This window comes from Strongylocentrotus purpuratus, unplaced genomic scaffold (assembly GCF_000002235.5).
Source record: "Strongylocentrotus purpuratus isolate Spur 01 unplaced genomic scaffold, Spur_5.0 spur5_scaffold_16, whole genome shotgun sequence".
Taxonomy (NCBI): Eukaryota; Metazoa; Echinodermata; class Echinoidea; order Camarodonta; family Strongylocentrotidae; genus Strongylocentrotus; species Strongylocentrotus purpuratus.
The window spans coordinates 16,264,580-16,278,505 of NW_022145601.1; the positions used below are offsets into that span (position 1 = coordinate 16,264,580).

General features: G+C 38.0%; 1 protein-coding gene across 4 annotated transcripts in view; it reads right to left on the reverse strand.

Moving 5' to 3' along the window:
- The window catches only part of LOC584189 (segment polarity protein dishevelled homolog DVL-3), an 85,321-nt gene that overhangs the window by 54,968 nt on the left and 16,427 nt on the right, over positions 1-13,926 (reverse strand). For all 4 annotated transcript variants that reach the window (XM_030986904.1, XM_030986903.1, XM_030986905.1 and 1 more), the window contains exon 4: positions 13,085-13,161. In XM_030986904.1, coding sequence (XP_030842764.1) covers positions 13,085-13,161 — 77 coding nt within the window. The remainder of the gene's footprint in view (positions 1-13,084; positions 13,162-13,926) is intronic.

A 13,926-nucleotide genomic window follows, 5' to 3' on the forward strand; every position in this document is an offset into this window, starting at 1 on the left:
TTTTCCTTGATCAGAATTAGAGGGATGTTTTATCAAACTAGGGCCGATGAACGCCTTTTGTGATCAGGCTTATTTCTCCAGATCAGAATTAGTGGGCTATTCTGAAGAAATAGGGCAAACTGATCAGGTGAATTTTCCCAGATCAGGATCAGAGGGCTGTTTTTGACATCTTGGGCTAATGATGACCAGCCTGTGATGGCCAGGACGAGCCAGAGCTGTCAATAATAGTCCCCCTCGAGTGCAATTAGAGGGTATGCACAAGGGTTCAGGTGGGTGATTATCACCGCAGACCTGATCATGCATAAGAAACCGCTACACATAGCCCTGTTCAGACACGGAAGACTATATGATGGTTTATGTGTTTATTAATAATAATAATAATAGTTCTTTCTTATATAGCGCTTTTCAGGACCGCAGGCCCTCTCAAAGCGCTTACAGATTATTACCCTGGTCATCGGATTCAGTTATGATAGGTAACTAAATTGTCTATTGTGAACATTTTATGATGCAAGAGTTACCGCTACACACCCCTCTGTTCACACAAAGAAGACTATATGATTGATAGTTTATGTGTTTATTACAGTTATGACAGGTAATTAAATTGTCCAGTGTGAACATGATATGATGCAAGAGCTACTGCTACACACCCTTCTGTTCACACGTGGAAAAAACACTTGAAGGTTTACATGTTAATGAAAATGTTGATAGGTACCTAAATTTGTCTAGCGTTAACATTGTATGATGCATGTGATCTTGCTACATGTACATGAACTCAGTTCAGACAATTAAAACTTATGTTCAGCACGATTTAACTCTATATAGATACACGACAGGTGTAAACAAAATTTGTCTTGTGTGAATGCCATTAAGAACTTGTGAGAAACTCCTATCAATTACATTCTGATCAGACATGGAAAACTTCCCATGTAAATACAGTACCAGTACATTCAGAGCGATAAAACTCTATATAGCTACATACATGTACAGGCCTACATGTACACATGTAATGATGTATAATATGATAGGTAATTACATTTATCTCCTAACATTGGATGGGATTTTTAAGAAACCGATACAGACCCCTAGATGCTTTAAAAAATCATCATTCTTTACTGCTCTACTCCCTGCAAGAAGATGGAGTGAGAGAGATTATTTGTGGATATCCCAAACTTGACCTCAGGAGGTCACGACCTCCAGGTCATCCGTAAGGTATAAGCATATTTATGATATCTTGCTATCCAGTGAGACATTCCTAGGAAGATACTCATAACTCTCAAAGTATCAAGGATACAGCAATAACTCCTAAAGAATAGATTGTGATGCTTCTGAAATAAACTAATTAAATTGTCAACAACTCATGTGTCCTCCTCCTGATTTGAATGCAATGCATATATTGAATAAAACATTATATGGAAAGATCCAATCAAATAATAATTGTTAAATATGTTTCATACTAAATCCTTCTATGTTTATCCGTTAAGCTCATGTGCAATCTTAAATAAACTTTCAATATAAATCATTGCTGGACTTATTGGAGAGTGGAAACACTTCACTCTTCTTTTCAAATGTTTCTACACTGTAGCTGCCTGTTTCCGGATCTTTTTATTTTGTTTACTTTTTGGTGTATTAAAGTCATGAGAGCTAGACGACCATCCAATTGCGCCACAACCGCCTCCTGAAATTTTACTAAAATTCACCATCACACTGCAAAAAATGGAAATACGATTCAATTCTCCAGGACGATGGGACTCCCACCCCAGTAAATTGGAGACATTCAATATATCATGAAAGCCTTTGACCACAAATTTACATCTCTATTCTCCCTAGCAAATTCAGTGGCATTCTCCTCAGGCCTGTCCTCATCAGCTTGAGTTTGCCAAATAACCCGCTATTTTCAGACCAGGGATATTTTATCCCAAAGCTCAAAATTGCAACTTCACCAGACCGATACACTCATCACAAACTAGCTCAGACGGGTGCAAATTAGCCCACTATTTCCCCCAAATAGCTGGATATTTTAGAAACAAGACCGAGATTTCTCTGGATATTTTTTCGACCAAATATCCCCCTAATTGCATCTACGGGCTGATAAAGATCATGATAGTTAAAATATTGGGTTATTTGGCAAACTCGAGCTGATGAAAACAGGCCTATAGAGACATTCAATATTATCATGAATGCCTTCGACCACAAATTTACATCTCCATTCTCGGTAGCAAATTTGGTGGCATTCTCCCTCTCGCCACACTCGTCAATCAATCAGGCATAGGCGTGAATGTAGCTATGGATGCAGACAATCCAGACATAAATAAAATGCATTATCTAAAGAATTTGGGATGCTATTTGGACCATGAGTATTCAAAGTTGACAAATTTCTTTTCAGCGGCCCAAACTGGCTATCCAAACATTGTTTCGGGGGAGAGAGCATTAAACTCCTCATGTAGATCAAACAAGAGTTTGTGAGTGCTCCAAGACAACGACCAGGTCACACTAGTCTGCGGGTACAGGCTCTAATTTTACACTTAAGCGCAACTCGATGCAGTCTTGAACCAAGTCTAACTCTGCGAGTATCTGGCTGTGTCATTATTGTACATACATGTAGCCTATGGGGTGCAGTGGACCGTGCAGTCGGCGTAGTCTAACAGATCAGGCACTCTGTGGAGCACTACGGCCGACATGGATTTGTGCCTGAAAACTATAAATGACAATCTGGTATGTACGGTGGCCATGTTGGATTCATCCAGAGTGGCTAATGCACGTCTCACACCTTTTGCTATTCACAGAGCATTGATCATCGATGTTCATCTCTCTTTGTGGTGTGTCTCCTCAACAAATGTATGACCATTAATGCTTTCTCTTTCTCTTTCAGGCCCTCTCTCTTATTATGTATGCCCCCCCCCCCCCCAATGTGTTTCTCTCTCTCTCTCTCTCTCTCTCTCTCTCTCTCTCTCTCATTCATTCATATTTTTGTTAGCGGAAAAAGGGGATGGCTAACAGAGAAGTATATGTGCCAGCTGAAAGGGAATTAATTCAGTATTTAAAGGGCAGAAGTCGATGCCCTTCTGGCTCTCAACAGACTAATTACTGTATGTTTCTATCTGTTGTCTACTTTCCAAATAAAATATAGGTAACATACTAACAAATGTATGTAATCATGATGCAGCCCTACCCCCCCCCTACCCTTTCTCATTTCTCTCTCTCATCTGCCCTCTCTCTCTCTCTCTCTTTGTCTCTCTCTGTCTCTCTCTGTCTCTCTCTGTCTCTCTCTCTCTCTATCTCTCATCTTCCCATCTCTCAGTCTCCGTCTCTCTCCCTCTTCCTCTCTCTCCTCTTCCCATCTGCCCCCCCTTCTCTCTCGTTTTCTCTCTCGTTTTCTCTCTCTCAGTCTCTCTCTCTTCCTCTCTCTCGTCTTCCCATCTGCCCTCTCCTTCTCTCTCGTTTCTCTCTCTGTCCCTCTGTCTCTCTCTGTCTCTCTCTACATATATGTACAATTTTACATGTATATCCCTTCCATATCTCCATCGCTCCGCTGCTCATTCCCTAACCCGACATGAACATGCTGACTCACAATTCATCATTCCTGCCATACAATCTTCCTTCGTGTGCAGTCAAGTGAGATTGCTTGGATATATTTCCTTCCGTCGCTCAGAACCATACCTTGTTGATTAAAATACGCAATCTGTTCTCTTCCCGTTGCAAAACTTGAAGAAACATGCAACCACTGAACCGTGACCACATCAGAATGTACATGTCGACCTTGACAATGAACCAGCAAACATTGATGTTAGGTACTGTAATTACCGCAAAGTTTAATGATCCTCATTCATCTATAGAAAAATTATTCCTCTCTTTTATGAATTTACATGTATTCTGTGACAAGTACATGAGCATGTATGTAACATACACAAAATGTAAGTTTCAGGCTATAATAACATCACACAAGGAGTATGTACATGTATGTATAATAAGCTATGGTTCATACTGGAAAGTTAGCACTACTACAAAATATAGGCATATGCATTAATATCTTTAAATGTTGTGTTGTGAGATTCATCATCTCAATTTTGTTTACCTCCAAAATAAGGTAGGTCTTTCAAAATAGATTAAATATTGAAAAAAGGTATCATCCTGATTCCTGAAATATAGGCCTATGACTTTAAGCAGGCCTGCATAGGAAAACACAATAGAAGAATATTTTCCATTCTAACTAAAGTGCATTGGCAAGAGATCTGACTCTGAGGAATCTATTCACAAGAAAATTCTAAAATATCATAATTAGATGAGGGAAAAGAAAGGGTAATCAAATGTTTTAATAATGAGCTAACCAACATCCTTCAACATACCCTGTACAATTAACATGCAAAGCATAGATAAACAGCAGCCCTTGTACGTACATGAGCATATCGGTTGTTTGTGAATACTCTGTGAAGAGGGAGTGAAGGCAATGAATGGAACAGCCATCAGCAGGCAACCATCTTATGTCAAGCAGGGTTCCATTCTTGCTCCATATTCTGTGACACCCCTCGGGGTAAATGGTTTATAGCCACATTTTCAGTATCAGGCTACAGTCTGGGCCGTACCATTTGCTGTAATTTGGGGGTGCTTCCAAGACAGTTTTGTAATATTGAAACAAAACAATTTCAGGACCTTTAAATTTACACTTTTTATCTAGGATACTTCTGTAGGTTACCTCATTAACTTTTCCCCCTATTAATCTTCATGTAAACAATTAGCAAACATTTCATATTTTGATTAAAGAATGCAAAAAGGCCTAAATATACAATGCATTTTCCGGTTATCAATATTAGAAAATCATCTGTTTGGAACGAGAAGGATGTTAACTCTGTGTTAAAGGTACTATGTCCATTTTGCAGGCCAAAACATGAAAGGGTTAAATTCCAGTGGCATTTGAAAGATAATACTAATTTAGAACTCCCCTTAAAACAAATGGGGCTTGAAATTGTCTTTAAGTGGGAAAATAACGACTATTAGTTGTCAAATCGACTTAGCAAGTTAACAGGTTTCCTTGCATAATTTGAATATAAGGACACTGCTAACGTTTAAATTTCACAGATAGGATATACATGACATATTCATAATTCCTGCAAAGTTCCACAGAATTTGAGGTTGGCGTCAAAAGGGACATACATGTAGTATCTTTAAAGTACATGAACATGTATATGTACAGTATGAGTTAATGCCCTTCTGGCTCCAAGCACATGTTCTCCATGGACAAATGCATTCATGCAAATGTAGGCCCAACTTTTACAAAGTGATCAAGATAACGAAGATCTCACCAATGTCAACGTACGTCTTGAAGATCAGGCTTACATAACGATAAAATCTGAATATGGGTCATCGCATTTTGCATAAAACTGTCATGTTTGTGATCAAATCAATGAAAATCAGATTCTATTCCCATTAAAAAAATGACAATCGTTACAGTAATCAGGGCTTTGTACTGCAAGGTCTTTTTTTTTCTCTTTTTGTAGGTTCTACATGTACATGTGCCCTCCTACCTACAATTTTTATTCCCAGGATAATTTTGCTCAGCTTTACTTACTATCGTGTACGATGAAAAGAGGTGGAAACATATAAAATATGAATGCAATACATCCCCCAGAGGTGTACGTGAGTAGTCTCTAAAATCAGACTCAATCTCATCAATTCACATCACCTTGTGTCTTGTTTATATTTTAGTTATTTCTATTTTAGGAGATTTTAAGATTTCCTGAGCAAATAGCCTGAATTTTGTGATCGGGCTAATTTCCGGAGTCTGAAAATAGCGGGCTATTTGGCCAACTCGAGCTGATATAGACAGGCCTAGTGTATAATTATCATTTCTAACAGAGGTTCTTGGCAGAATGCGAGTGGATAAAATATTAAATAATGATATGATATTTGCTGCAATGAATGACATAGTAAATTCTGTTTGAGAATAATCATAAATGGCATAACTTGTTAACCATCACAAAAACTCAGTTGTTGTTGTTGTTGTTGAGTTCAGCGTTATATGGCAAAAATTGGTCAAATTTGACTACAATTTCAATACAATTTCAATTCAATTTAGTATTTATTGTCCATTTCTGGAGGTATTATCTCAACTATTTTTGTGTGTGCTGCATATCAACAGATATCGCTGTACTACTGACGTCATCGACAAAGCCTGAACACATAGACTATTGCATAGCTGAAAGCAACAGAATATATATATATGCCACAGAAAAAAAAATAGAATGGCGGTACATTAGATTTTAGTGGGATCTTGATGCGTCATGTAAGGAGAAAGCCAACCCATAATTACATGTGCCCGGGGGGAGGCGGTCGATCACAGAAGGAAAATGGCATTTCGTTCTTTGTTACGGAGAAGAATACAATAAGACGAGCAGAGCGATTGATACTAGATGAGGATGAAGAATATTAAAGGGAAGGAATGAAGGATGAAGGAAAAGAGAATAGGGGCATGATAAGTAGCAACAGTGAGGAAAGGTATAAACAGGGCTAGTGTACCAACAGATTTTGCAATGTCCATTAGAATCTTCCATGAAGTTATTTTCTTTTCTTTTTAAATTTAAAACATAATGTGATTTGGCTGGGTACAAATTAGTGTTTTGCCAAGTTATATTTTGAAATATACATTTATATGATAAAAAAACATGACCAGCAAAGCTGTTTTTAATCATGGTCCTGATTACGGACATACAACAAATAACAACAAACATACAAAAATAAAATCAATTCAAATGCCAATGGCTGAACAAAATTAAACAATTCACATGCAATAATGCACTTAAATTGAATTTAGAAAAACTATTACCACAGACCGTCACTACTCAAGTCGTTCTCATCTCGCCAAACGTCTTGCAAAACGTCACCTACGCATTTCTTGTCTAAGAACATTATATTTTTCATGTCACAAGGGGTAATAACGATCAAGTGCCTGCCAGAATTCCACTCGAGTATGATTTTCCCATTTGGTCTCGGTTTACTTGGGAAGTTTGAATAGCTACAGGATTATGTTTCCCACCACAGGTCAAGCACCCCCCATTTTCATCCAATTTCTTTTCTTCATTTTCAATGTTTGATGTGCCGCTATAAAGAGCCATCTATTTCTCCCTTTCCCCTCTCTAATGTGTATATAAAGAGGCAATATACATGTACATCAAGCTGAATTGTGCTATTAAGTTATTCTAGATTTCTAGACTCACGGCTTGACAATAATTGGGGCCAGGCATATACATGTAGGATCCAAAATTTTACCCCAGATGCCAAAATTTCAACTTTTGGATGCCTTCATTTCAAATTAAAGCAGGGGCTCATTTAATAATGAACAAACTCTAAAACTTCAATCCATATCCAGACGAGCATTCCTTCAAAATTGAGGGTTCAAAAAACTTCTGGCTCCCACCACATAAAGAATATATATATCTGAAAGCGGGACTTGGACATGCTATGATGCTTCCAGATGAATAAGTTATGCTATTGCCAAAGCAGAGGTGAATTTCAAGTGTTTTTTGAGGTACATTTCAAGTGGCTTTCACATTCCTTCACAGTCTACATGTAACTTGTCACTCCATAATTATGACCTGCTCTCCCAAGGGCCAATAATAAACTATTCTTTCATTTATTAATTTATGTAAATGCAAATTTATGTAAATACCAAAGCAGAGGTGAATTTCAAGCGTGTATTGAGGTAAATTTCAAGTGGCTTTCACATTCCTTCACAGTCTACATGTAACTTGTCACTCTATAATTACGACCTGCTCTCCCAAGAACCAATAATACACTTTCTTTCATCACACCTAAGAAAAACCCAATCGCATTCCCACATCACAATGCAAAGGACTGTTGTAGAGGTGAACTATCAAACATTTTGTGGCAGTCTGAAGTTAATGCCACAAACATAATTAAATAGTCATGAAAAGTAGGGCTAAATTGCTAGTTCTGCTGCATTTTCTGGTGTTCTTTCTTTAAACTTTAACCCTAATTGACCTCCACATCTGTTCATGTTAAAATGCAAACCCAAGTGTAGAGTGAAATATGTTTTTGCCTGTATATACATGTAATTATGTACATGTAGACAAGAATTCTTTCCAAATTTTCTAGAAAAAAGTATTCAATAAATTTCTAAATATTTTGTTGATAAAATCTCATGTTCTTTTTATTTGTACATGTACATTTTGTGAAAGTATACTTATTGATTTGATAAACATTTCCTCCAAATTCCATTATCTGTTTACAGCTGCATGAATACATGTTTTACAAGATTAAAACATACTATGCTCCTCCCCCAAATACTTAACCCTCTTAAATCACATGCACTTTATTGCCCCACCATTGGCCGCCTACGATTTTTCGGTCATTTTCCCTTGAACGCCCATGCTCATGTTACGGGCGAAGCTGCGTGGCTGCGCGGCCGAGGGACGACGGTGGAAGCGCACCCTCCCAGGGCGTTACATACACACCTAGTGGTTCGTGTAATTGGGATATGGTGATGCATGCGTAGCTGTCATTTAATCAAGCCAGCCATTAGTACCCTGACCCATTCTCACTTAAAAATAAGGTTGGTCTCATCAAAAATGAGTACCCTGACCCATTCTCACTCTAACATAAGGTTGGTCTCATCAAAAATGATGGCTCAGTGGTCTTGTAACCAGGAGGTCCCAGGTTCAAAACCAAGTCGGTGTGCTTATGCATTTAGTTACAGCATGACTTGTCAATTACCAAGTCCGTTGAGTAACCACACAAATAGGTCTCCCAAGTGCTCACAAGCATACATCTGTTTTCTTACCAGTCTGGTAAAAGAAATTCTTGATCAAAACCTGACAAATTTGTGTGTTTACACCCATAGATATACAATCACTGTCATTCAGGTCGACCCAGCTGAGACCTTTCTCATCTTTCCTGAGTGCTCACAAACATGCACTTGCTTTCTCATATCAGCCAGGTAAAAGACATTCTTCATCATAACCTGACAAAGTGATTAACACCCAATATTATCATATTGTCATTAATGGCGACCCAGCTGAGATCATTCTTATCTCTTAAGTGTGAATGGGGTCCCATTGTGCCACCTTGTCCATGATCGTGTTCTTCAAGAAATGGATTGGTTCCTTTCTGAGGGTTCATTACAGTGATGAAACACACCTGAGCGATTGAGCATTTCAATCATCAAATTGAACCACCTCCCACTTTTTCTCCTTTTCTTCAAATTCTCTTTTTTTTTCTACACGGCCATCGTTAATGAAGATGTCAATTTGACATTCAATGACCTTTCCAAAATATCATAAAGGTGGGCTTGAGAGAAGCATATGCCCAGGTGCCACTGATCACAAAACATCCTGTTTGGCAACTGTCCAGTTCTACATTTGTTGTAAAGTGGCAACCAAAGAAAATCATATACATGTATTGTTTTTGTTTGGCTAGGTTTTGGTTCATTTTTTTGTTTCTGTTTGTTTGTTAGTTTATTGTACCTTAGGTGCAGTTCATTGAAAATGACCATCAAAATTTGAAATTGGAAAACACTCTAAAAAACATTTTTTTTTTAAAGGTTGCCCGGCTGGCAACCTAAACAAAATGTTAAAAGTAAGCAAAACCCCAGCGCGGCAGGATTTTCCATTCCATAATTTCAATTCATTTTTCTGCAAAATTTTAAATTGATATAACTACCGGTACAGTATATATCGAGGCTAAAAAAAAATCCATTTCCATTCATATAATATCATTTTCTTCAATTTTGATATTTTACTTCATAAATGAGTATCATTATTTACCCAGCCCTCGGTTTATCCATTTGGATACAACCCCCTTCTTAGCTAATACCTTCAATATCACAAAATGGATAAATGGTAGATTCATCAAATGATAATCCTGCTACTCGTAAGTAAAAAACCAATTTCAGGATAATGACTAAATCAGCAATATTGCGCATATATTAGGAAACATACGACATGTACATGTACGTAGGCATACAGTCAGCTCCTATGCATACACACACACACTCATGACTAAAGCATACATTGGATAGTCTCTGACAATACACCATTTTTCATTAAATATTCCTGAAAGGAGATGCAATTTTCTTTCTCTATGTCATCAACCACGAAATATGGGTAATTTCACAATAAATTGTACAGTTATCTTCTTTGCTATAAATTCCTACTGAAAATGCATTACTGCATCTTCAAATATGATACACTATTACAAAAATTATCAGCAAATGTTACAGTACAGGGTCTGAAAAACAAGCCTATATGCCGATGAGTCACTGATGTAGGGAGTCTTAAGGATAAAAGCATGCTGGCCCATTCGCCTCTCTCTCTCCCCGCATCATCGCCATGCATGGCACAAAACCGTTTAAATACCACTACCCCATCTGCAACCTGTACAAATGCATTACCGCTACTCCAGCTTTCTGCTTCCCTCTCCTACAGGCCAAACATGCACGTGGGGACTTATGCCCCGACAACAAACGACCGCATTACAAAACACCGGCGGGTCGGATTTCTGCCGTTTCTTATTCATTTGGATAGAAATTGCCACAGACGTGGCGACCTGGGGCAAGATTTTTCTGATCCGGCGATGGAAGAAGAGGGGGAGGGGGACAAAATGGGTTAATGCCGAGATGGAAGAGAAAGGCCAAAATTATGTGAGATGGGAGTGTGTGGGTGAGAGGGTGAGAGGGAGAGAGAGGGGGAGGGAGGGGGGAGGGAGAGAGAGAGAGAGAGCCAGAAATTGAGGAGATGGTGATGTGAGGAAAATATCAAGAGAGTCTGTTATGCACAAAAAAGAAACAGAGACAGGAAGTCATCAAGATGAGAAGACGTCATAATGTATGAATAACTGAAGAAAGAATCGTGATAAAAATGAGAGAGCTAGAGAGAGAGGGGGGAGAGAGAAGAGGTAAGACAGACGGACATGCAGAGGGACCGAGACAGACTAAGAAAAGACAAGGAGAAGACGTCATAACATATAAATAACTAAAGAAAGAATTGTGATAAAATAGAGAGAGAGCTAGAGAGAGAGGGGAGAGAGCGCGAGGGAGAGAGAAGGAGTAAGACAGACTGACAGGGACAGAGGAAGAAAAGACAAGAAGACGTCATGACATATGAATAATTGAAGAAAGAATCGTGATAAAGATGAGAGAGAGCTAGGAAGAGGGAGAGTGAGAGAGTAAGAGAGAGAGAGAGAGAGAATGAGATGCCAAGCACCAGAAAGAGATGGAGGAAAGGATCTGAATGACGTAAATAAAACAAGGAAGTTGAATAAATTTTAGAAAAAAATAAGGATGGAGATGAAGACGGAAAGTAGACATCAAATGACTGAGTCAGTGCTCAGAAAATAGGCCTTGGGATGAACGAAGAAGCTCTCCAGGAATGAATATCACGGACGACGAAAGAGCACTCCTCCGTTTCCGACAAGAAGCCTCAATCCACTCCTATTAGGAATCTTGATTTTCAGAACTGGGGCCAGGGATGTCGCAAATGGAAAGATAATTCCGCAAAATAAGATCGGCTCCAAAGTAAGCACACTCGTACTGCACTTTTTCTTATGCATCTCAAGGATTTTTTAAAACCTTTTTCCAGCATTGACTGCATATTTCCTTCCTCCTTTCGTCGCTAGATCTACAGTATGTAATTCAACTTGATGGCATTCATGCACACTGATTTGTCCAAATGTCAAATGCCAAAGCTTTCAATATTCTCTGTATTTTGTTCATCTTACTCTCTCCCAACCAACTTGAGACTAGCCCCTTTTGTATTATATAGAATCTACACTTTATCCTGTACAATATCTTTTGCCCAAGAATGCTTTCAAAGTTTTGCATTGCATAGTTTTTGTGATGTGGAAAACTGTAAATTGGTAATTTTAGCATCAAGAAGACACAGCCATGCAAGTGAAGAAAAAGAAGAAAAAAATGATGCAGTGTGTGATCTTTCATTGCAATACACAGAATGTCCTACTACATTTTCCTTCACAAGTGTGCATATTCAGTAAATATCAAACATATTGTTGAATTCATTTTGTAAAATATATTACAAATTACACTACAATATTATATTTTAGATGGATATTGGTTAAAACTACTATCATATGCTACAACGAATGCATGTTACATTCATGCTAATGGCTATAAATAGAAGAGAGACAAGTTTCAAGAGGCAAAGCAAAAAAATGTAATCATCGCAATTGCATATAAAGCACAACATGTTGTCTGTTCAGAGCCAGAAGGGCGTTAACTCCGAATTAAAGAATATGAATTAATGCCCTTCTGGCTCTGAGCAGGCAATATTCTGAACGTTTTTCAAAAACAAAACGTCTACTCCAACTCTTCACGATTCTTCCCCCCTCAAGGCTCGTTCAGACCCGACGAGGCAAAACAGTGGTGATTTTCTTTGAAAAGACGTCAAATGTAACACACTTCACATTTCTGTTTCTTACAACACAGAGCTAAGTGTAAATGCAGAAGTCCTTTGTTTCACGCAGTTGCCATTCATTTACTCGTTAAAAAAACAGCAGCATTTTACTGCACCATCCAAACAAGCCTTTATGGGCGTGTTTATGCTTAACTTTTTCTGGCCAGAATCAGGCATCTTTTACGCGTTTAGTTTAAAACACGGTTGCGTCCATGCTCACTTTTGTAGAATCACCGAAAAACGGCAATCACGATCACGATCGTAAACTCACAAAAAGATGCGTTTACAATTTGTAAACGCATTTAAATGGGGTCAACGCACTGACCTCTAGTGGGTCTACGTAGCATGCACAGTGCAGGTTGCGAATCCAGCTGCAAGGCCAATTACGGCCACACAGGGTGAATTGCCTGAAGGAGCCAGAGAAGTGAGCATAAACCGTACACCGTGGAACTGTGATTACGATGAGCGTTTACGATGTGCGTTTCAGATCGCTCATTCTACCTTCAAAATCAAGCATAAACGCAGCCTAATAGAGGTAACATGCATTGGTGCAACTCAGTGAATATGTGAATAGGATCAATCATAAATAAACATTTTGTTCAGGTATTCATTATTCAAAATAAAATTGGGGTAAACAGGAATTAAAAAAGGGGAAACATGCAACATACCTCTTCTTGAGCTTCGCTCTGATTCTGTACATGTGTCTGTGTCGTCAAATTTATCTTGGACCCCTCCTCCACTCGAACTGTAAAAAAGGAAGATAAAAAAAACAGAAATTAATTAAAGGGAATTCCTACCTTTATGTACCGGTATTCATTTGCGGTAAAAAATGTGTATTCTTATAAGAAGGGTTTAACTGTTTATGACTACATGTATATGTTAATAAAAATAATAATAATAATATTTAATTTTTATATACACCTGTAGCGCTTAATACAAATGTCTCTAAGCGCTTTACAAATATACTATTACCCCGGTCATTGGATTCAGTGCTTGCCCGCACACTTATGTAACTGATGTAACTGATTATTTAGAGCAAGCTTGGCATATCAAAAAAATCATGCAGTATATAAGAAAATATAATAAAATTAGATACTTTTTAAATTCTGATACAATGATCGTGAGTAACTTTTCTGTAGCTCGACGTTGCCCTTCAGGTGAAAAGATATTCATTTAAATTATTACGAAATCGAGAAAGCAAACTCCAAGGCATATACATGTATGTGGACCACAATAAAATACAGAAAATGTGACCGAGATTGCCTTTCAACCCCCATTTATGTGAATAATAATAAACAAATAATTTCCTTTTTTGTGAATAATAATAAAAAGTCATTTTTAGTGTACTACCCAAGTCCGTACAATTCTGGCCAATCATTTACATTTTCAATATTCTTTAAAAAATCATTCTAAAAACTCTTCCAACCATTGTATGCATACATGTACATGTACATGTACATGGACAGACACTTGGTGCCTTCTCTCATAACACTAATTGAACCCCAAAATA